Source organism: Lampris incognitus, chromosome 19, assembly GCF_029633865.1.
Source record: "Lampris incognitus isolate fLamInc1 chromosome 19, fLamInc1.hap2, whole genome shotgun sequence".
In the NCBI taxonomy this organism is placed as follows: Eukaryota; Metazoa; Chordata; class Actinopteri; order Lampriformes; family Lampridae; genus Lampris; species Lampris incognitus.
Window position 1 is genome coordinate 7,612,286 of NC_079229.1, and position 22,751 is coordinate 7,635,036.

The window sequence follows — 22,751 nt, forward strand, 5'->3', positions numbered from 1 at the left end:
AGGTAACACGGGGGTTCAAACCGGCGATCCCCGTGTTGGTAGGCAGCGGAATAGACTCACTTTTGCATTCTGATACATCGAGGACATCTTCTTATGGCAGGGTGAAAAGGAGCAAGATTTGAATGGTTTCGTACAGGACTCGTACAGAATTCTGTTAAGCTCTTATTAAAAAATAATTCATGGCTTAAACAACTTAATGTACCAGTAGCTCCACACACATCTACGTTTTTTGAGACAAATGCATTTCACTGGAGCAGAACACACTTGATCGTCACTGATGAGGCCCGGCGGAGTCGACCTCCGTCATGACTATTCCCAGGCAATTATGGGTCATTAGAAAAAAGTTCATTTAGGGTTTAGTTTTCCCCCTTCATAACTCCAGTTTGATGCATCAAAGGGTTTTTGCATACTACATGAGGAGAGCTGATCTTCCCTGATCATGACAATGGTGCAGTTGGGTGATGAAGAGTGAATGATAAAAGAGGTCTGACCGGATGTTCTCATCTCTATCCACGGGGACCGGCTCATTAGTATGCCGTATAGGCAAGTCATGGGGACCCTGGAAATTGAGCTCGTTTAAAAGGAATTTGATTTTTATCTATCTGCATACTTGATATTTCTATATGTCAAACTATCTGCAGCTCTCAACTTCAATTTCATAAAGCCCCCCCCCCCCCAAAAAAAAGAAGAAGCCATCAACTTGGCAGGAACATTGTGAGGACTCCTCTGAAAGACCCTAGATATTCGTGGAATATCATATACCAGACAGGAAGGCTTCTGCTGTGTACAATGATTGTATGATACTTTGACAATTGATGGTGTTAGCTCAGATCCAGATAATGGCATGTGCTCCTGAAAGGGTGCATTAAAAAGTCGTGATGATTGTTGAGTATTTTTAAACTCGGTACAGGTCAGTGGTTCGACTCTTGGGCACGATCTGTGAGTAATGAACAAACATCCACCTTTCCTCCAATACTGGCATCGTAGAAGAAGCTCAGCGGTACAGGTGAATCCTGTTGGTTCCTGCTGGGGTTCACGGGGCTGTCATTCCTTTATCCGTGCCACATCGGTGTAACGACTCAGAGTTATTACTCGGCTGCATTGGATACCCGGGTCTGATTGGTCGGTCAAAGCACTCTGCGGTGGGTTTTCTCTGAATGGCGGACGGTTGTCAAGCTGCGGCTTCATCACCGTCTCCGTTCTGCTCCAATTTAATGCACTACATGAATCCTTTGTAGGCTAATATTAGCGCACTAAATATACAGAAAGACGTTCGATCAATATCATTTTTTTATTTGGGGGGGGGGGGTTCCTCCTTTTTCTCCCTAGTTGTATCAGGCCAATTACCCCACTCTTCCGAGCTGTGCCAGTCACTACTCCACCCCCTCTGCCGATCCGGGGAGGGCTGCAGACTACCACATGCCTCCTCCCATACATGTGGAGTCGCCAGCCGCTTCTTTTTACCTGACAGTGAGGAGTTTCACCAGGGGGACGTAGCCCGTGGGAGGATCACACGCCAGGCCAGTTCCCCCTCCCCCAGAGGGGGGACTGGCCAGAGGACCAGAGGAAGCGCTAGTGCAGCAACCAGGTCACATACCCACATCCGGCTTCCCACCCGCAGGCAGACATGGCCAATTGTGTCTGTAGGGATGCCCGACCAAGCCGGAGGTAACACGGGGATTCAAACCAGCAATCCCCGTGTTGGTAGGAAACAGAACAGACCGCTACGCCACCCAGACGCCCTAGTTAAACGATTATTTTCTGTTGACCTCCTCTGTAAGGTAAAGCCGTACACCAAGCTCACATTCACAACTGACTCTCGGCTGTGTTGAAGTTGGATAGAGCTTTAGGATGTGAAGTGTTTCTGTGTCTTCCAGTCTGACGAAGCTCTAAATTGGAGCAGAGCAGGATGTCTGGAAAAAAAGCAACAATGCGGATTGGAGGTATTAATCAAGCTACAGTTGCAAAAAATAATTCATTTCAACTACCCCCACCTTTTTTTTTCTTTTTTGGATAAGATTTTTGCCCTGTGATTGCCTGGCGGCCTGTCCAGGTTGTCTCCCCGCCTGCCGCCCAGTGACTGCTGAGGTTTGGATAATGGATGAATGGATGGATGGATGAGATTTATTGCTCTTCCTCTATGATCTCTTCTATTAGTTCATGCCATTTGGAGTCAATTTCATAATAGAAACTTTTAGAGCTAGCTTTCATGTTGTGTTTGTTGGATTTTTTCTTTGTTTGTTTTACAGGGCAACTTCTTTTGGCAGCTGAGGGTTGGCTACACGATTGGCCACAGCGTCTCCCTTATCTCCCTCATCACCGCCATTGTGATCCTCTGCATCTTCAGGTACCAAGATTGCTAAAGCTTCAGAGCATGCAGTACCAAATGCTGCAAAGATGATATCCGTCATTTTTATTCTATTAAAAATGCCATATTTGTGACCTTTCCCCTCTGGTGTTTTTGTAGCGACAGCTATTCAGTGTATAAGTGCTCTGTAATTGCTCTTCTTTATACTATTTGTCATTGGCGCTGGCGGGTCCATTGGCATCCACCAGATATTCAAATGTAATGGTACCTACATGGGAAATGTGTCAAGTCGGCCACAAAAGGAAGGGAAGAAGAGAAAGAAGGCACTTGCATGTCTTTTTATTTATTTATTTACGCCCCCCCCCACCCCCCTTTCTCTTCAATTGTATCTGGCCAATTATCCTACTCTTCTGAGCCATCCCGGTCGCTGTTCCACCCCATCTGCCAATCTGGGGAGGGCGGCCAAAAAACATGGCCAGTTGTCTGGACAGTGTCTGTAGGGACGCCCAACCAAGGGAACTTGCATGTTTAATGCAGAAGAACAAGCGATACGCACTAAAATACAAAGCTACATAGTAGCTGGCAATTCGTTAGGTTTAATTTCATATTTTTTATGGCTTGGTATAACCGTGTCAGATGGCATTGTCGCTCAGTTTTCTTTCTCCAGAGTCCTCGCTACTGCTGGGTTGTTTTGCCCGTGTTAGACCAAATTCTGTGACCATGGAAAATTGTGACCCTTCACATGAACACTGCATGCTCATGGTCACTTTCACTTTGAATGGGATTTTCGGTATAAAAGTAGGTTGTTGTGACTACCAGATGATGCCAAATCCACCAAAACTGAAGAAATGAGGGACAGCCGCTATAAGGATCGCTTTTTGAAAAGTTACTGTGGTTTAAAAACAAAAGGAATCAAACTGATTGGAGAAGACAAAACAAAAAACCAAACAACTCTCCACCCGTCTCATTCAGGTTTTTATCAATTATGAGAATCCTCATCCTCATAATCGTGGACGTAACTTGATATGTACAACTTGAAACTTTTCACCCTTTGCTGGTAGGTGCAGGCGAAAGTTTGTCGACAGTTCTGTGCATGTTGTTGACATTTACCCATGGTAAATCTTGCCATCGTCAACAGCACACACCAACAAACAGGAAACCGGTATGACCGCTGCAGTAGAAACCGGAAGTCAGTGGACTACAGTTATGCACAGAGTCGATTGGCTGTGTCTGCGGGTGGGAAGCCAGAAGTGGGTATATGTCCTAGTCACTGCACTAGCACCTCCTCTGGTCGCTCGGGGTGCCTTTTCAGGGGGGAGGGGGAACTGGGGTGGAATAATGTGATCCTCCCACACGCTACTTCCCCCTGGCGAAAGGCCTCACCGTCAGGTGAAAAGAAGCAGCTGACAACTCCACATGTATCGGAGGAGGCATGTGGTAGTCTGCAGCCCTCCCCGGATCGGCAGAGGGGGTGGGGCAGCGATCGGGACGGCTCGGAAGAGTGGGGTAATTGGCCAAAGTCGCTCATAACTGTATATTGGTTCCTTCTATCAATTTCAATTCTTTGGCATTTGGATGGCATGTGTCTGACAGGGGTTTGGAGATTATGCAATTGAAGCATGGAGGGATTAAATATACAGTGATATATCTTCCCCCTGACAACTCAGCAACTGATTGTAGGCTTTTCGAAAAGAATTACAGGCCAATATCAAGCAGGACTGGGTTCACAGACTCACACTCCCGGCAGCTGCAGTGTGCCTCATATAATGGCCTTTGTCTGTACCATGTGCACTGCTCTCAAAAGGCACATGTTTACCCGTACGCCGTTTTGATATTGGTATGTCTTGCAATGAATTTACTATTTTGATGCAGATTTAGTTCTCCTGTCATGGCCTTGAATGTTTTCACACCCAATTTAAAAGGTGCTGCAAGATTCTGGAGTGAATCATTTTCTTTTTTTTTGATAGAGAGAGGTAACACAATAAATCAGACATGTCACTGTCCCCATACAACATAGACGTATTGATATTACAGTGATAATATTGATATAATCACGGGGGGGGGGGCTACAATTGCCTCGACGTTATTATTGGCACCTTTTAGAAGTTGTAAGAAATAACTGGATTTCAACCAGTTGAGTGGCGTAAGCTTCTCAAGCTGCTGTTTTGTGTAATGGGTAGCGCTGTCAAACGATTAAATTTTTTAAATCAGATTAATCACAGGGTTGCTGTGGATTAATCACGATTAAATATCATTCATTTTTAATCAATATTAATCGCGTTTCATTTTGCATGAGCAAGCAGACTCAAGAAAGAAGGGAATATAATGCACTTAACATGTTTATTAAACACCTTTAACAGTTTGCGTTAACAAAAAACTTTGTTGACTCTCTTTTTCAAAACAAACATTTATCCACATTAATGTGGCCCGGTTACTCCTTTTCCAGCCAGCTACTAATACAGACTAACTTGTTAACATTGTCCGAGAGGAGTCCAGCTGACCGCTTCTTAGTTACAATGTTGGCTGTAACTGAGAACGTGTCTCACGCTGTTCCGCGTGAGGCACGTTCCAACGTGAGGCTCGTTTGTCGCAAGCTGGGCGACGCGTCAGCCGAAGTGCTAGCAGAATCCCCGACTAACGGATCATGCTTCGCATTAATGTGGTATTTTAAACTGGAAGTGCTTCGGCGAAAAGAAAACTCCTTCCTGCAGAGTGTGCACAATACTTTATGTTGGTCGACTGTTCCGTCTTGGGTTTTTTTTGTATTAAAATTTCCCACCGAGAGGGCCAACGTGCTGTTTAGCGTCTTCCATACTTCCTTATCGAGTTGGTCGGTTCTGTCACTACCGGATCAACTGCCCATTTGCGCATGCGCGGCGGCATGTGTGACGGTAACTCTACTTGGACAAACTGCCCGAAATGCGTTGCCAGAGACGTTTCGGGGATTTTGAGTCATTCTACGGCACAGATGGGTTAATTGCGTCATAATTTTTAATCAGATTAATCATGATGATGGATTAATCCGCGTTAACGCGTCAGTTTTGACAGCCCTAGTAATGGGGTGTACAACACCGAGTATGGAGAAAAAAAGGAAAGCAGAGAATTGTCTGATGAGGTCAGACAGAGGATAGGAGCCGAGCACGGATCATCTCAGAAGCTACAAGTCCATCTCCAGAGACCTTGATGTTCTTCTGTCCAATGTGCACACTGCTATCAAGAAGTTCAAGGCCCATGGGCACTTGTGCCAGCCTGCCTGGATGTGGCCGCAAGTGCAAAGCTGATCCAAAATAGCAGGGAAGGATTTTTTTGAATGGTAAAGAAATAACCATGGACAACTGCAAAACAGATTCAGGCTGGTTTAGGTGATGTTTTTGGGGTTGCTTTGCTGCCTCCAGCACCAGGTGCCTTGAATCTGTCCATGGCAGAGACAAGAAAATACATTAGTCACACATCTTGGTGAGAGAAGGCTATAACGCTGAAACAGGATAACAACATTTTGTAGATTTTTAAGCTATATAAAAAAATGTGATGAGGATGCCAAGCATGGTCCTGGTGGCAACCACCGTCACCTTGGAGACCTGGGAGGAGGACAGACTGCATGTGCACACAGGGGAGACTCACATCACACCATCCACACACAGAAAAAGAGAAGGGGGAAGACATCATTCAGAGAGAGAGAGAAAAGACATGCGAGAGAACAGTTTGCAGTAGTCAATACACTATAATCTCGTCGGCAGAACAGTGCTTGGTAAATTCATTGAGACAAACCGACCCGCCATGCAGTACAGGTCGTGAAGTACTCAATTTAAAGGCAACTACAGTGGTGCTTGGAAGTTTGAGAACCCTTTGGGATGTTCTATATTTCTGCATAAATATGACCTAAAACATCATCAGATTTTCACACGAGTCCTAAAAGTAGATAAAGAGAACCCAATTAAAAAATTGAGACAAAAATATTATACTTGGTCATTTATTTATTGAGGAAAATGATCCAATATTACATATCTGTGAGTTGCAAAAGTATGTGAACCTCTAGGATTAGCAGTTAATTTGAAGGTGAAGTTAGAGTCAGGCTGTTTTCAATCAATGGGATGACAATCCGGTGTGAGTGGGCGCCCTGTTTTATTTAAAGAACAGGGATCTGTCAAAGTCTGGTCTTCACAACACATGTTTGTGGAAGTGTATCATGGCAAGAGCAAAGGAGATTTCTGAGGACCTCAGAAAAAGCGTTGTTGATGCTCATCAGGCCGGAAAAGGTTACAAAACCATCTCTATAGAGTTTGGACTCCACCAATCCACAGTCAGACAGATTGTGTACCAATGGAGGAAATTCAAGACCATTGTTACCCTCCCCAGTAGTGGTCGACCGTCAAAGATCACTCCAAGAGCAAGGTGTGTAATAGTCAGCCAGGTCACAAAGGAACCCAGGGTAACTTCTAAGCAACTAAAGGCCTCTCTGACATTGGCTAATGTTAATGTTCATGAGTCCACCATCAGGAGAACGCTGAACAACAATGGTGTGCATGGCAGGGTTGCAAGGAGAAAGCCACTGCTCTCAAAAAAGAACATTGCTGCCCGTCTGCAGTTTGCTAAAAGATCACATGGACAAGCCAGAAGGCTACAGGAAAAAAAATTTGTGGACGGATGAGACCAAAATAGAACTTTTTGGTTTAAATGAGAAACGTTATGTTTGGAGAAAGGAAAACACTGCATTCCAGCATAAGAACCTTATCCCATCTGTGAAACATGGTGGTGGTAGTATCATGGTTTGGGCCTGTTTTGCTGCATCTGGGCCAGGACGGCTTGCCATCATTGATGGGACAATGAATTCTGAATGAGACCAGCAAATTCTTAAGGAAAATGTCAGGACATCTGTCCGTGAACTGAATCTCAAGAGAACGTGGGTTATGTAGCAAGACAACGACCCTAAGCACACGTCGTTCTACCAAAGAATGGTTAAAAGAAAAATAAAGTTGAGCCGCTCTGTTGGCCGAGCGGAGTAAACCGGCATTCTTGCAATCCGCTCGTCATGTGGCTGGGAGGTTCGTATCCCAGACTCGCCGTAACTGGTCACGGTCAGAGCGTCCACGGGGTAAGGCATTCATTAGGTCACCCTTACCTGAGGGATAGTGGGTGTAGATCGGTGTAGTGTTCGGGGACTCGTCATTCTCCAGCAACCCCTTTGGCCCATACGGGCGTCTGCAGCCAAGCAACCGAAAGCATTCTCCCTACGTCTCCTTCGTGGCCTGAAGGTAATGCAGTCCATGCGAGGCTTCAGCATGTAAAATAGCAAAGAGTAGCCAACACGAGTTTGAAGGAAGCTGGTGTTACGACTATCTCCTTCCTGTGGAAACGTGAGCCAGGGGAGTTATTCGACAAGAGTTCCGGCCATATGATATGCCATTGGGTTAATCGGGTAGAATAAGGGGGGGGAAATTAGAAATAAATAATAAAAAAAAAGAATAAAGTTAATGTTTTGGAATGGCCAAGTCAAAGTCCTGACCTTAATCCGACCGAAATGTTGTGGAAGGACCTGAAGCGAGCAGTTCATGTGAGAAAACCCACCAACATCCCCAAGCAAAGCTGTTCTGTACGGAGAAATGGGCTAAAATTCCTCCAAGCCGATGTGCAGAACTGAGCAACAGTTACCAGAAATGTTAAGTTGCAGTTATTGCTGCACAAGGGAGAGGTCACACCAGATACTGAAAGCAAAGGTTCACATACTTTCGCCACTCACAGATATGTAATATTGGATCATTTTCGGGGATAAGTAAATGACCAAGTATAATATTTTTGTCTCGTTTGTTTAATTGGGTTCTCTTTATCTACTTTTAGGACTTGTGTGAAAATCTGATGCTGTTTTAGGTCATGTTTATGCAGAAATATAGAAAAATCTAAAGGGTTCACAAACTTTCAAGCACCACTGTAACTGTAGACTAAGGCAAAAAGATTAATTTTTAGGTTTGGGTTGAAAGGACTCAACAGACTCTGATTGTCTGATGGCAGCAGGCAGGTTATTCCACAAGAACTGGGCCCGATCGGAAAAGGCCCTTGCCACCAGCTGTCTTCTTTTTACCTTTTTAACAATACCACAGAAAAGACCTAAATTGTGCTTGTCTGAAAGTGGACAATCACCACCTGCCACTTCCAGTGGGTGGTGGTGGAGACAGCATCACCTGGAGAAAATGGCCATACACTCGAAGTCTGTATTTCACAGTTATCCAGCATGAGCAGTCAGGCTGCAGCCAACCTCACTTCACCTCAATATGGACCAGGGATTCACATCAGATACAACTCAAATGATCCCTGCGGCGAAAATGGACTTGCTACAGCAACAAAAAAATTGGGATAAAAGAAGAGGAAAAGGGCAAATTAATGTTAACGGCTTTGGTACAATGTGTAATTAAACCAAACATACGGACACTTCAGCTGTCAAATGAACTGAACTTAAAGGTTTTCCACATTTTAACAGAACGTCACAAAGACGTCCAACTCTGGAGAACAGCGTTTGCAGATGTAACCAAATGACTCGATGGACTGAGAGGCACACAGTGTTTTTGAATTGATACCTGATGATTTCAAAAGGGATTATGCTTTTAGATATTATTCTTTTATATCTGTCTTTTGTAACATCCATCCATCCATTTTCCGAACCGCGTATCCTGCTCTCAGGGATGCTGGAGCCTATACCAGCAGTCATTGGGTGGCAGGTGGGGAGACACCCTGGACAGGGCGCCAGACTATCACACACACACACACACACACACACACACACACACACACACACACACACACACACACCCCCACGCAGACATGGAGAGAACACGCAAACTCCACACAGAGGACGACCCGGGACGACCTCCAAGGTTGGACTACCCCGGGGCTCGAACCCAGGACCTTCTTGCTGTGAGGCGACCACACTAACCACTGCGCCACTGTGGCGCCCTTTTGTAACACCCCCCCCCCTCTTTTTCTCCCCAATTATAAACGGCCAATTACCCCACTCTTCCTGCTCCACCCCCTCTGCCGATCCAGGGAGGGCTGCAGACTACCACATGCCTCCTCCGATACATGTGGAGTCGCCAGCCGCTTCTTTTCACCTGACAGTGAGGAGTTTCACCAGGGGGGAGGATCACTCTATTCCCCCCAGTTCCCCCTCCCCCACGAACAGGCGCCTCCGACCGACCAGAGGAGGCGCTAGTGCAGCGATCAGGACACATACCCACATCTGGCTTCCCACCCGCAGACACGGCCAATTGTGTCTGTAGGGACACGCGACCAAGCCGGAGGTAAGACGGGGATTCGAACCAGCGATCCCCGTGTTGGTATGCAACGGAATAGACCGCTATGCTACCCGGACATTTTACTTTTTTATGTCCTTGTTGAAGCGCGTGGAGAACCATTGAAAATATATTCATTACACTCTAAATAAGATCCACCAACCCAATGACAAAGAAACCAGAGCCCTTAATCAAGAACTAACTCACCCCGAGATTTGCTAGTTTTACTCATTAACTCCAAGCATGGTGGATAATTAGCCTGGACGCCCCATTGTCAATTTCAAGTGGGAGCATGTTTGTGTTGTTTGTGAGCATGTGCTGTCTGTCACCGTTTGTGTGCATCTGTATTTACGTCCCACTCTCTGCCCACCATAGGAAGCTGCACTGCACAAGGAACTATATCCACATGCATCTGTTTGTATCATTCATCCTGAAGGCCGTCGCTGTGTTCATCAAGGACGTGGTCCTCTACGAAGTCGGAGAGGTGGATAACTGCTCCCCAGGGTCGGTAAGTAATATTAATTGAGACTCTCAGAGTGGTGGGGTTGGAGGTCGGGACTGTCAACATGAGGGGGCTGGTTAGTGTTTGAAATGAGGGGGTTATTTGATGGACCAGGGTCTTGGAAGAGCGCAACACAAAGTGGATGCCATTGCCACTGTGCATAGTATTCATTGCAGTGTTGCTTCACTAATTGTCCACGTTAAAACACTTAATGAAAAGTCTCCTAATCCCCACTCAAATGTATGATGTGCACATTCTCATCCCATGGTGTCATATAGCGACGCTTTTGCCAAAATGTCGATAGACGACATGCAAGTGTCCTTTCATGTCTGTATGGAGACGGAAAATCGGTGGTGAAATTTACAAGAGACCATCTTTGGTGCAGTAGACCTGGATTCGAGTCCCTGTCAGTGCGAGCCTCCAGTAACCCCACGCTCATCGCTGTTGCTTGAAGCCAGCTTGTGGAGGTTGCTGATGTAGTTTTGAGGAAGTGGGCTACACAGTATTGACAGGAGATGCATCAATAAAAAAAAAAAGTATATTGTGGCAGGATGAGGAAAAACACAGGAGACGAAAGCGAGTTTGAACTTTATTCCTCAGCCCCAAAACCAAACTGAAACAGGAGCAACCTTGCACCAGAGAGCCCGGGAACGTAAACCACGCCCCCAGCTCACAGCCCCGCTGGGTGTGAGGCAGCCTCCCCCCGAACACCCAGAAGGGACTCCTGGAAATGAAAATCAGTTTCTCACTGGAGGCTTAAGCAGCCTGCCATAACAGCTGCGCCGTCCCTCAGCCGAAACAGTAGGTGAAACACAGTCCAATGCCGGCTGAGAAGCAGAACGCTGAACCTGTGAAGACACTGCCGGGGTCCTGGAAGGAGGGCGACCCCGATGGGGAACCTGGGCCGGAAACACAACTTCGCCTGCCACCCTGTGTGCCGGTTTAAGCCTATCAAGCGTGACACGCTCCCTACACCCACCCATATCCAGCACAAAACCCTTAGGGACCCGTCTCAAGAACCCGAAATGGGCCGTCGTATGGGGGTTGGAGGGGCGAGCGGTGAGCATCGTGCCGTACAAAAACAAAACGAGCCGACATGAGCTCCGCAGGCACGAACAACCGCGGAAAACAGTGGTGAACGGGGCCTGGAACACGAGTGCTGTCGGACAAAAAAGGATAAATGGCCGGACGGGGTCGAGGAGCGGAACCCCCAGGCAAAAATTCCCCAGGGACGCGGAGCGGCTGACCGAGCACCAGCTCAGCGGGCGAAGCATTGAGGTCTTCCTTAGGAGCCAAACGCAACCCGAGCTTAACCCAAGGTAAGTGGTCCACCCAGTTACCATCCGAGAGCGCAGCGCTGCCTTGAGCGACCGGTGAAAACGTTCACACAAGCCGTTAGCCTGAGGGTGGTACGCGGTAGTGCGGTGTACCTGCACACCCAAGGATCGTGGACGTGCCGACCAGAGCTCTGACACGAACGGGGGGCCCCTGTCTGAGGTGATATCTGACGGGGTGTCGAAATGGGCGACCCAGGAGGAAAGAAACGCGCGTGCAACGTTCGAGGATGTTGCGGAGGACAGAGGGACAGCCTCTGGCCACCTGGTGGTCCGATCCACCATTGTGAGCAGGTGCATAAAACCCTGTGAAGAAGGTAGAGGGCGCACCAGGTCCACATGCACGTGGTTGAAACGTCTGGCCGGGATCGGAAAGGGTTCGAGGGGCGATTTAGTGTGCTGGTGGACCTTAGCGCGCTGGCACGCCACACATGCGGCCACCCACCCCTTGACGTCCTTGCGGAGGCCAGGCCAGACGAACTTGGAACCGACCAACTTCACCAACGCCCGAACTCCAGGGTGCGAGAGGGAGTGAATCGATTCGAAAGCTCGACGGCGCCAGGCCACTGGAACAACGGGGCGGGGACGGCCGGTGGAGACATCGCAGAGGAGGGCAGGACTGCCTTCCTGCATCACAGCATCCTCTAGCTTGAGGCCGGTACGCGTTGACCTAAGGGCAAGGACGTCCGGGTCGCTGGGCTGGTCGGCAGCCATAGTGGAGAAATCCACACCGAGGTGCACAGGACACACAAGCACACGCGACAGACAATCAGCAACAGGGTTGGACTTCCCGGCCACATGCTGAATGTCCGTTGTGAACTGAGAGATGGCCGCCAGGTGGCGCTGCTGACGAGCAGACCACGGCTCAGTCAGCTTGGACATGGCGAAAGTCAGCGGTTTATGATCCACATAAGCCGTGAAGGAGCGACCCTCCAGCAGGAAGCGGAAATGCTGGGTTGCAAGGTGCAGTGCCAGCAACTCCCGGTCAAAAACGTTGTACTTGTGCTCGCTATCTCGCAGTTTGTGGCTAAAAAATGCAAGTGGCTGCCACGCATTCGCCACACGCTGTTCAACTACAGCCCCCACGACTATGTCAGACGCGTCGGTTGTTAAAGCTATGGATTCCATGGGTGTGGAATGGGCGAGGGGGGCAGCGTTAGCCAGGGCGCACTTAGCTCTGTCAAAGGCCTGGACCCGTTCGGGAGTCCAGTCGACAGGGTCATTAGCCTTCTTAAGCCGCAGGGCTTCATAAAGTGGTTGAAGGAGGTGGGCAGCGCGAGGGAGGAAACGGTTATAGAAATTCACCATTCCCAAGAATTCCTGCAATGCCTTAACAGAGACCGGGCGGGGAAATTCCGCCACCGCTTGCACCTTAGAAGGCAACGGGATCGCGCCTTGTGGCGAAATGCGGTGACCCAAGAAGTCAATCACCGGCAGTCAAAACTGACACTTGGCCGGGTTGACTATCAGGCCGTGTTCGTCCAGATGACGGAAAACCTGTGTCAGGTGCGCCAGGTGCTCTTCAGCTGACGGACTGGCCACTAATATGTCGTCGCGATCAACGAACACGAAAGCAAGGTCACGCAACACCGAGTCCATCTGCCTCTGAAAGGTTTGCGCTGCCCCCTTCAAGCCAAAAGGCACGCGCATGAACTCAAAAAGCCCAAATGGGGTGATCACTGCGGTCTTGGGCACGTCCTCTGCACGCACGGGAACCTGATGATAGCGGCGCACCAGGTCCACCTTAGAGAAAATAGTGGTACCTGCCAGGCGTATGGAAAAGTCCTGTATGTGTGGGATGGGATGGCGGTCATTGGCGGTGACGTTATTCAGGTGGCGAAAGTCGCCGCAAGGCCGCCACGCCCCATCCGCCTTGGGCACCATGTGAAGCGGCGAGGCCCACGGGCTGTTGGAACGCCTCACTATACCCAGACGCTCCATGATGGCGAACTCCTCCTTAGCTGTAGCCAATTTTACTGCGTCGAGGCGCCGCGCGCGCGCAAAAACTGGCGGTCCCACAGTGGGAATGAAATGTTCTACCCCGTGTTTAGTAACCGCGGTGGAAAAGGCAGGCGTAGTCACCGATGGAAAATCCGCCAGCAAATGTTGGAAAAAAAATCATCTCATGCTAAAAAGTTAATGTGCGTTAACGGCCCGGCTCCCCCTGTGTCACACGGAAAAGTGGCGAAAGACACAGCATCAATTAAACGGCGGTTTGCAACATCAACCAGCAGACCATTAGCACACAGAAAATCCGCGCCGATAATAGGAACAGTAATGGAGGCGACTACAAAGTCCCACTCAAAATGGCGCCCGTGGAAGCAAACAGTCACCAACCTTGTGCCAAACGTCGCAATGGACGAACCGTTAGCTGCACTCAACTGTGGGCCGCCGCCTTCGGCGGACATGTCTGTGCTAGCTGGAGGGAGTAGGCTGTTTTGCGAGCCGGAGTCCACCAGAAACCGTCTTCCTGACATTGAGTCCTTAATGAAGAGCGGCTCACTACGTCCGCCAGCGCCCACAGCTGCTACTGAGCGCTGGCCCTGGAGTTTCCCAGAGCCTCAAACGTGCACGGAGGGACGCAGCGCCTAGCCTTGCCGCCGAACCGCTGATGGAAGAAAAAGGCCGCTCCCGCGCCGTCTCCGGGCAGTCACTCCAGCCACCACTGCCGGGTCCGTGTCCTCTGACGCCGGCTGCAGAGGCTCCGATGCCACACTCTGCACAGAGAACCGTCTGGTAGCCAGCAGGACCCGATCGGCCTCCTCAGCCAAACCTCGGCAGTCACCAGCGGCCAGACACGGGGAGTTAGCCAAAGCCGCGTGCACAGGAGACGGGAGCTGGCGCAGGAAAACGTGCGAGAAAAGGAACCCACCTTCGTCCGAGCCCAGCAGTGACAGCCATGAGATCCACAGCCGTCCCGTCGCCCAAACCGGACAGGGAAAGGACTCTAAATGCCCTCTCTGCGGCAGATAGGCTGTACCTCCGGAGCAGAAGATGTTTGAGGGCGACATATTTACCGTGTTGCGGGAGGGCCCGCAACAGCTGCATGGCACGGCGTGTGGACTGCTGGTCCAGCGCAGCGATGACCAAATAGTATCTGGAGTCGTCTGCGGAAATGCCACGCAGGTGGAACAGCGCCTCAACATGTGGAACCACGAAGCCGGGTCGCTCTGCCAGAACTCTGGGAGCTCCACAGCCGCGGCGAGAACGGCCAGCTGTGAGAGTTGGGGCAGCGTAGCCGAAGTCAATTCGGGGTCACCAATGTGGCAGGATGAGGAAAAACACAGGAGACGAATGCGAGTTTGAACTTTATTCCTCAGCTCCAAAACCAAACTGAAACAGGAACAACCTTGCACCAGAGAGCCCGGGAACGTAAACCACGCCCCCAGCTCACAGCCCTGCTGGGTGAGAGGCATAGCCCCTAGTGTCCGCCACAATATACTAATAAATATAAATATATACGGGGGCACGGTGTCGCAGTGGTTAGTGCGGTCGCCTCACAGCAAGAAGGTCCTGGGTTTGAACCCTGGGGTTGTCCAACCTTGAGTGTGATCCCAGGTCATCCTCTGTGTGGCGTTTGCATGCTCTCCCCGTGTCTGCGTGGGTTTCCTCTGGGTGCTCCGGTTTCGTCCCACATTCCAAAACCATGTAGGTCAGGTGAATCGGCCATACTAAAATTGTCCCTAGGTGTGGATGTGTTGGCCCTGTGATGGACTGGCAGCCTGTCCAGGATGTCTCCCCGCCTGCCACCCAGTGACTCCTGGGATAGACTCCATCATCCCGCAACCCTGAGTAGGATAAATGGCTTGGATAATGGATAGATGGATGGATAAATATATATTATACTTTATATTCATTTGTTATATTTACATTGTGTTTGCTATATTCATTGTGGAGTTGTATGTTTGTAATTTCTTAAAGGCAGGCCTACTAATATATCACCCAATATATCTATGAACCCAGGTGCATTCCCACTGAAAAATATGTTTTGGAAGGAATTTATTTTCCTGTAACTGGTGTGATCTTGCGTCACACACTACCATTTCACCATGGACCACAAGTAGGCATTCACAATCGCCGCTGTCCATGCGCAGCGATAACGCCACTGGAGATCCTTGTCGGTGCACAGTATTCTGCAGACCTGCAACAAGCATGGTGAATTCCTGTGACCTAAAATGCTAATAGGAACTAAAGTTTAAAAAACGTTTCACAGTGAAAGAGTATGTTAGGAAGAGGTGCGAGGTGTTGCACCACTTTCTAACATCCAGCGAAGAGGTGTACACACAAGCCTACCTCGGAGTGAGAGAACTATAACTACAGTCACAACCGAATGCAAGATTTTAGAAATACTGGGGCCCAAAAAATGAGCTTGCCATTGGGGTTTGGGAGTATGGCCCCCTGAAAACAGGTTGATTTTCCTGAACTTAATCTGTGCATTTTAAGGCGTTTTGAGAGCAAAAGTTTGTCCTCTGCATCTTCCTCTGTCACACCAACCACCTGCATGTCCTCCCTCACAACATCCATAAACCTCCTCTTTGGTCTTCCTCTTTTCCTCTTGCCTGGCAGCTTCATCTTCAGCATTCTTCTCTCAATATACCCAGCACCTCTCCTCCACACATGTCCAAACCATCTCAATCTCACCTCTCTTACTTTGTCTTCAAACCATCCAACTTGAGCTGTCCCTCTAATGTACTCGTTCCTAATTCTGTCCTTCTTCGTCACTCCCAACAAAAATCTTAGCATCTTCAACTCTGCCACCTCCAGCTCCGCCTCCTGTCTTTTCATCAGTGCCACTGTCGCCAAACCACACAACATAACTCGCCTCACTATGATCTTGTAAATCTTCCCTTTAACTCTTGCTGGTACCCTTCTGTTGCAAATCACTCCTGACACTCTTCTGAACCCACTCTACCCTACCTGCACGCTCTTCTTCACCTCTCCTGTACTCCCCGTTACTTTCAACAGTTGACCCCAAGTATTTAAACTCATCCACCTTCACCACCTCTACTCCCTGCATCAGAATGTCATCCGCAAACATCATAGTCCATGGAGACTTCTACCTGAGCTCGTCTGTCAACCTTTCTATCCTCATTCCAAATGCGAAAGGGCTCATCCGATGTAATTCCACCTCCACCTTGAACCCATCCATTATTCCTACTGCACACCTCACCACTGTCACACTGCCCTCATACATATCCTGCACCACTCTTAAATACTTCTCTGCCACTCCCGACTTCCTCATACAATACCACACCTCCTCTCTCGGCACCCTGTCACCACTCTCTCCTCCTTGGGTGCACTCTTCACCACTTCATCCAACTCACTCCAGAATTATTTTTTCTCTTCCATCTCACACCCAACTTGTGGAGCATATGCGCTGATAACATTCATCAACACGCCTTCGATTTCCAGCTTCATACTTATCACTCTGTCCGACACACTCTTCATCTCCAATACACTCTTGACATACTCTTTCTTCAGGATTACCTCTACCCCAATTCTCCTCCCATTCACACCATGTTAAAACAGTTTGAACCCACCTAGTATGCTCCTGGACTTATTGTCATTCCACCTGGTCTATTGCACATACAGTATACCCACCTTTCTTCTCTCCATCATATCAGCCAGCTCTCTCCCTTTACCAGTCATAGTGCCAACAATCAAAGTTCCAGCTCTCACCTCCACACTCCGACTCTTCCTCCTCTCCCGCTGCCTCTGGACATGCCTTCCCCCTCTCCTTCGCCCAACAGTAGTATAGATTCCACCGGCACCCTCCTGGCCAACAGTGTCTGTTGCAGTCGTTGGTAACCCGAGCCTCGACCGATCCGGTATGGAAATTGGAGCTATGAGCCACATATTTGATTTGGCCAAGGTTTTACAGCACATGACCTTCCTGATGCCGCCCTCCCCATTTATCCAGGCTTGGGACCAGCACTTAGAATTTACTGGCTTGTGCATCTTCAGTGGCTGGGTTACAAGGCGTATACATCATCAGAGGTAATGATAGCACACACCCCTGCCTCTCTCCAGTGCATACATTAAAGGGCACTGATATGGCCACCCGTGCCACCATCCCATCATGGAACTGTGATCGAATGTTCACAATTTTGCTTGGACAGCCAAACTTTCTCAAGATTTTCCAAAGTAGCTCTCAATTCACAGTGTCAAAGCTTGGAGGGGTCAACAGAAGCCATGAAAAGGTCCTGACGTTGTTTGAGGCACTTTTTTTGTAGCTGTCTTACTGTGAAAATGATATCCACAGTCTTTATGTTCTTCCTGAAACTGCACTGTGACTCTGGCAGCAAGATGTTCTGTCAAGTGCATCAACATCCTGCATAGTATGACCTTTGCTAGGACCTTGCCAGCAACAGCTAGTAGGGATATGCCACGACTGTTGCTGCGGATGGACTTGTCACCCCAGTTTTTGTACAGGATGACAATTTTAGCATCCCTCAATTGTTGGGCTACACTCTCCTGGTGCCAGACCTGCAGGATATACTGATAGAGCCTTCTGGTGCACAAGTTTCCTCCTTGTTTTAGGAGTTCTGCTGAGACACCATCACTGCCAAGGGAATTATTGTTCTTGAGGGAGTTGATGTCTGCAAGTACTTCTTGAAAAGTTGGTGAGTGGTCAAGGTCTGGGATGGGCAGACGAATTGGCAGCTCTTCCAGGATGGATTGGTCGGTTGGTGAGTGCTGGTTAAGTAGGGCTTCAAAATGTTAAGCCCAACTTGCCAGGATCCGCTTTTGGTTATCAGTCTGTCCGCTGATTTTAACGGTGTGAAAGAGCAGTTCCTAGGGCCGTATATAGTCTTAATAGAATTGTGGAAGTTAAGCATATCATTTCTGACAGCATATGATTGAATCTTGTGAGCTTTGTTCATCCACCATGTATTTTGCAGCGTACACAAGGTTGTCTGTACCTCCTTACATGCTGTTTACCTCTGCTGCCGAGAGATGGCGGATGCAGGGTAGTTGAGAGTAGCCCTGTGTACCCTACGCATGGTTTTGAACAGGGATGTTTTGGTGTCAGAGTTCTTGTCAAACCAATCCTGATGTTTTCTGACTCTGTAGCCTATAGAGTCAATTGCAGCTTGATGTAGAAATGAGGTTAGGGAGGTCCTTTTCTGATCCATGAAATTGTCAGAACGGCCTCAAACTCTGGTGCCATCGTGCCTACAGAGTGATGGAACTCATATCGTGCTGGGGCTGACTTCAATTTAGCACAGTTCAGTTGCTTTTTTATGGGTTTCTTGAGACGCTGTGAGGGGCACACTTTGATATGGAGCTTGGTCATGATCAGGCGGTGATCCGTCCAGCATTCTGCACCTCTCATGGCCCGGGTCAGCAAGACATCACTAGTGTCAGTCTTGTTATGATCAAATCAATCAGGTGCTAGTGATTAGATCGTGGGTGCATCCAGGATGTTTTGTATTTGTTCTTCTTTCTGTCTCACTCACTCACTCACACACACACACACAAAAGCATAAAATCCAACTGTACACCCAACAAAAACTATACCCACTAAGCAGTAATATTGAAATAGGCAATAGCTACTACAGTCTGAAATTGTAAATTAGCTTACAGCTTATTAGCTTATTAGCTGATGATTACAGCAGGAGATGGCAGGGTTTGATGTTGAACACTGAAATGTTTTTCATAATAATCCAACGAGTCAGTTAACTTTCAAAGGAGAGCAGCGACAAAGAGTTCAGTCTGTATGTCATCACCAATGTCCTGATGCCAGTTTTTATCTGACTGACAGCTGAAAAGAGTCTTTTATGGGTACGGTGGTGAGCAAAGGTTACACACACTAACTGTATAGTGTCTGTATAGAGGATCAGAGTAAGGGAAAAAGACAGCTTGTCCATGCACCGACAAGCAGGAGGGAGCCCGCACAGCCGAATCCCGTGATGTGCCTGAGAAACAGCCTCGCACAGCTGCCACATTTTGGATGAGTGCTTTACCCCAGACTGTCAATTAAGAAAAATATTCTACAGGCACACGGTCAGAATTAGCTACAGCTGCGTGCCACATGTTCTGCAGGTTATTTCATCCCACAACACAAGCATCATGACCAAGGCACGGACCCCCTCAACGCAGCCAAACACCACCAACTGCAACTGCCGTGCTAAGGCATCATGTCCTCTTGAAGGGAAATGCCGGACAGAGGGAGTCATATACCAGGCATCAGTGACAAGAGAAGACAACTGCAAAGTGGACACTTACATTGGACTAACAAAGGGCCCTTTTAAAATTAGGTTTAACGCCCATATGCGTAGCTTCAGAAAGGAGCATGCAAGAAATGCAATGGCCTTGAGCTGCCACATTTGGTCATTGGTAGACAAGAATATTAATTACTCTATTTCATGGAAAATCCTCACGAAGAACAATGCATGTTCAATTAACGGCAAAAGATGTTACCTGTGCTTGGCAGAGAAATATTTCATTATTTGCAAGCCTGATATGTCCACCTTGAACAGTAGAAATGAACTGGCCACCTGCTGTAGACACCGAAAATAATATCTTCTTTGTAATTACAAGTAAAATGTCTTTATTATTCCCTCCCCGCCATTAGATGATACAAATGTGTATCATCTAATGAAGATATTAGATGATACACATGTGTATCGTCTAATGACATTTATTAGATGTTATATTTTTATATTTTAACTGTATGCCCTTCCAACTGTGCCCAAACACCACTCCACTATATGATATACACAAATTACCCCATTTAACGTTATCTTGTTGTATTTTAAATGGACGCCTTTTCAACAGTACCCTGGCCCTTTAAATCCTTGCTGTTTCAAAACAAGTCCCAACCCCGACCTTATTTATTTATTTATTTATTTATAAATGAAATCACCGTGCACCATGGGATGCGAGTGTGTTGGTACTTTAGTTCTGCTGCTCCTAGCCGAACAACTGATGCAGCTTTTACCACTCACGCTCTTCCCATGGCATATTAAAAAGTCACATTTTACATGAATGCAATGTAATGTTTTCTGCTTGATCCTTCCTAAAAGGCAGTGTCGCTTTTATGTTATCTCAGAATTAATTTTCACGTTGAGTTATAGCTTATCTGCGAGTTATCCGTGTTGTCGAGCTTGTTCTTGTGTTTTTTTGCTGAATGTCAAATAACATACTTTTTATCGGCCGTTTTACGCTTCGGACTACGTCAGACCACGATATCTAGAGCTCTTCCCACAACTCTCTAAAGACCACTGACGAAATAACCACGCAGCGTTGAAACGAACTGAATCCGGGGCCCGGTAGCAGAGGAGACGCCTTAGGTTACGTGACATGGCCGCACTACAAGAGGATGCTAGAGGAGGTGTTCGGTGTGCCCGTTAACTGGTATGCTCTCTGGATGGCTCCAGCGTACTAATGGAGTCGGGGAGCTGACAGGAGCCGGCTGCTATTATAGATCTGATGGAGAAGATGCTGCAGAATGAGTGCCCATCATGACCCTGGCACCACTCTTATCAAAACTGTTGGCTCACATAGATCTACGGTGGTAGGTGTGTGTGTGTGCGTGCATGCATGTGTGTGTGACTGTTTGTTTGATTGCTTGTCAAGTCATCTCCATCTCCTGTGTTTTTGCCTGATAGCATTTAATTCCTTCATCCAGCATGTCGATGGTTTGTAAGACGGAGCGCTGGCGTGCAATTTGACGAATTTGCACGCATGAGAACTGGCAGAGAGATTTATGCGGCCCGTTTTACATTAACATGGAAAGTGGGAATCGGTTTCTCCACAAAAAATTCCGTCGGCTTGACTGCCTGGCAGAGACAGCTGCTTTGATGAGGTCTTTTTAAACTTTCCCCACACCAACAGAGAGGAGGAGGAGGAGGGTCCCAGCGCCGAACACAGCGAGCGAAACCTCTTTGTAAGCTGTGATGCACCGCGTCACCAGCTGTCTGCTGGTAAAGGAGTACTCCTTTCCGAGAGCGATGAGGATGTTTTTAGTGAGTTTCATTTTATTTTATGCATTAAAACCACATTATTAAGGGGCATGCGGGTGGCGTAGCGGTCTGTTCCGTTGCCTACCAACACGGGGATCACCGGTTCGAAACCCCGTGTTACCTCCGGCGTGGTCGGGCGCCCCTACAGACACAATTGGCTGTTTCTGCAGGGGGGAAGCCGGATGTGGGTATGTGTCCTGGTCGCCGCACTAGCGCCTCCTCTGGTTTGTTGGGGCGCCTGTTCAGGGGGGAGGGGGAACTGGGGGGGAATAGCGTGATCCTCCCACGTGCCACATCCCCCTGGCGAAACTCCTCACTGTGAGGTGAAAAGAAGCGGCTGGCGACTCCACATGGATCGGAGGAGGCACGTGGTAGTCTGCAGCCCTCCCCGGGTCGGCAGAGGGGGCGGAGCAGCGACCGGGACGGCTCAGAAGAGTGGGGTGATTGGCCAGGTACACACGGGGAGAAATAGCGGGAACCCATCCCCCCATCCATCCATCCATCCATCTATTATCCAAACCGCTTATCCTGCTCTCAGGGTCACAGGGATGCTGGAGCCTATCCCAGCAGTCATTGGGCGGCAGGCGGGGAGACACCCTGGACAGGCCGCCAGGCCATCAGAAAAAAAAGGTGTAGTTAAAATGTTCTCCTTGGTATCTTTTGATTTTATCCCCTTTTTCTCTCCAATTGTACCTGGCCAATTACCCCGCTCGTCCCAGCCGTCCCGGTCTCTGCTCCACCCCCTCTGCTGATCCGGGGAGGGCTGCAGACTACCACATGCCTCCTCCCATACATGTGGAGTCACCAGCCTCTTCTTTTCACCTGACAGTGGGGAGTTTCGCCAGGGGGACGTAGCACGTGGGAGGATCACGCTATTTCCCCCAGTTCCCCTTCCCCCCCGAACAGGCGCCCCAACCGACCAGAGGAGGCGCTAGTGCAGCGACCAGGACACACACCCACATCTGGCTTCCTACCCGCAGACACGGCCAATTGTGTCTGTAGGGGCGCCCGACCAAGCCGGAGGTAACACGGGGTTTCGAACCGGCGATCCCCGTGTTGGTAGGCAACGGAATAGACCACTACGCTACCCAGATGCCCCTCTCCGTGGTATCTTTGCTGGCAGGATCAGATTCAGCATAGGTGTCAGGGCTACTGGTATTCACAAACCTTTGGCTAGTCTTTCACCACAAATGAGGGTCCGTCCGTCCGTCTGTCTTTCCATTTGAAGTCCCACTTTCTCTGCCGGGAGGTCAGAATTCAAAATGTGGTTTAGCGTTTTCACCAAGTGGTACGTACGGTCGTCGAAATCGGCCAGAGTCGGCGAGTTAGCTAATGGCTCCAATATGGAAGTATTGATGA

General features: G+C 48.6%; 1 protein-coding gene across 1 annotated transcript in view; it reads left to right on the plus strand.

Moving 5' to 3' along the window:
• vipr1b (vasoactive intestinal peptide receptor 1b) overlaps positions 1 to 22,751 on the plus strand; it is a 108,803-nt gene that overhangs the window by 62,668 nt on the left and 23,384 nt on the right. Inside the window, exons 5-6 of the mRNA XM_056299480.1 lie at positions 2,250 to 2,347; positions 9,964 to 10,096. Of these exons, the coding sequence (XP_056155455.1) occupies positions 2,250 to 2,347; positions 9,964 to 10,096 (231 nt within the window). The remainder of the gene's footprint in view (positions 1 to 2,249; positions 2,348 to 9,963; positions 10,097 to 22,751) is intronic.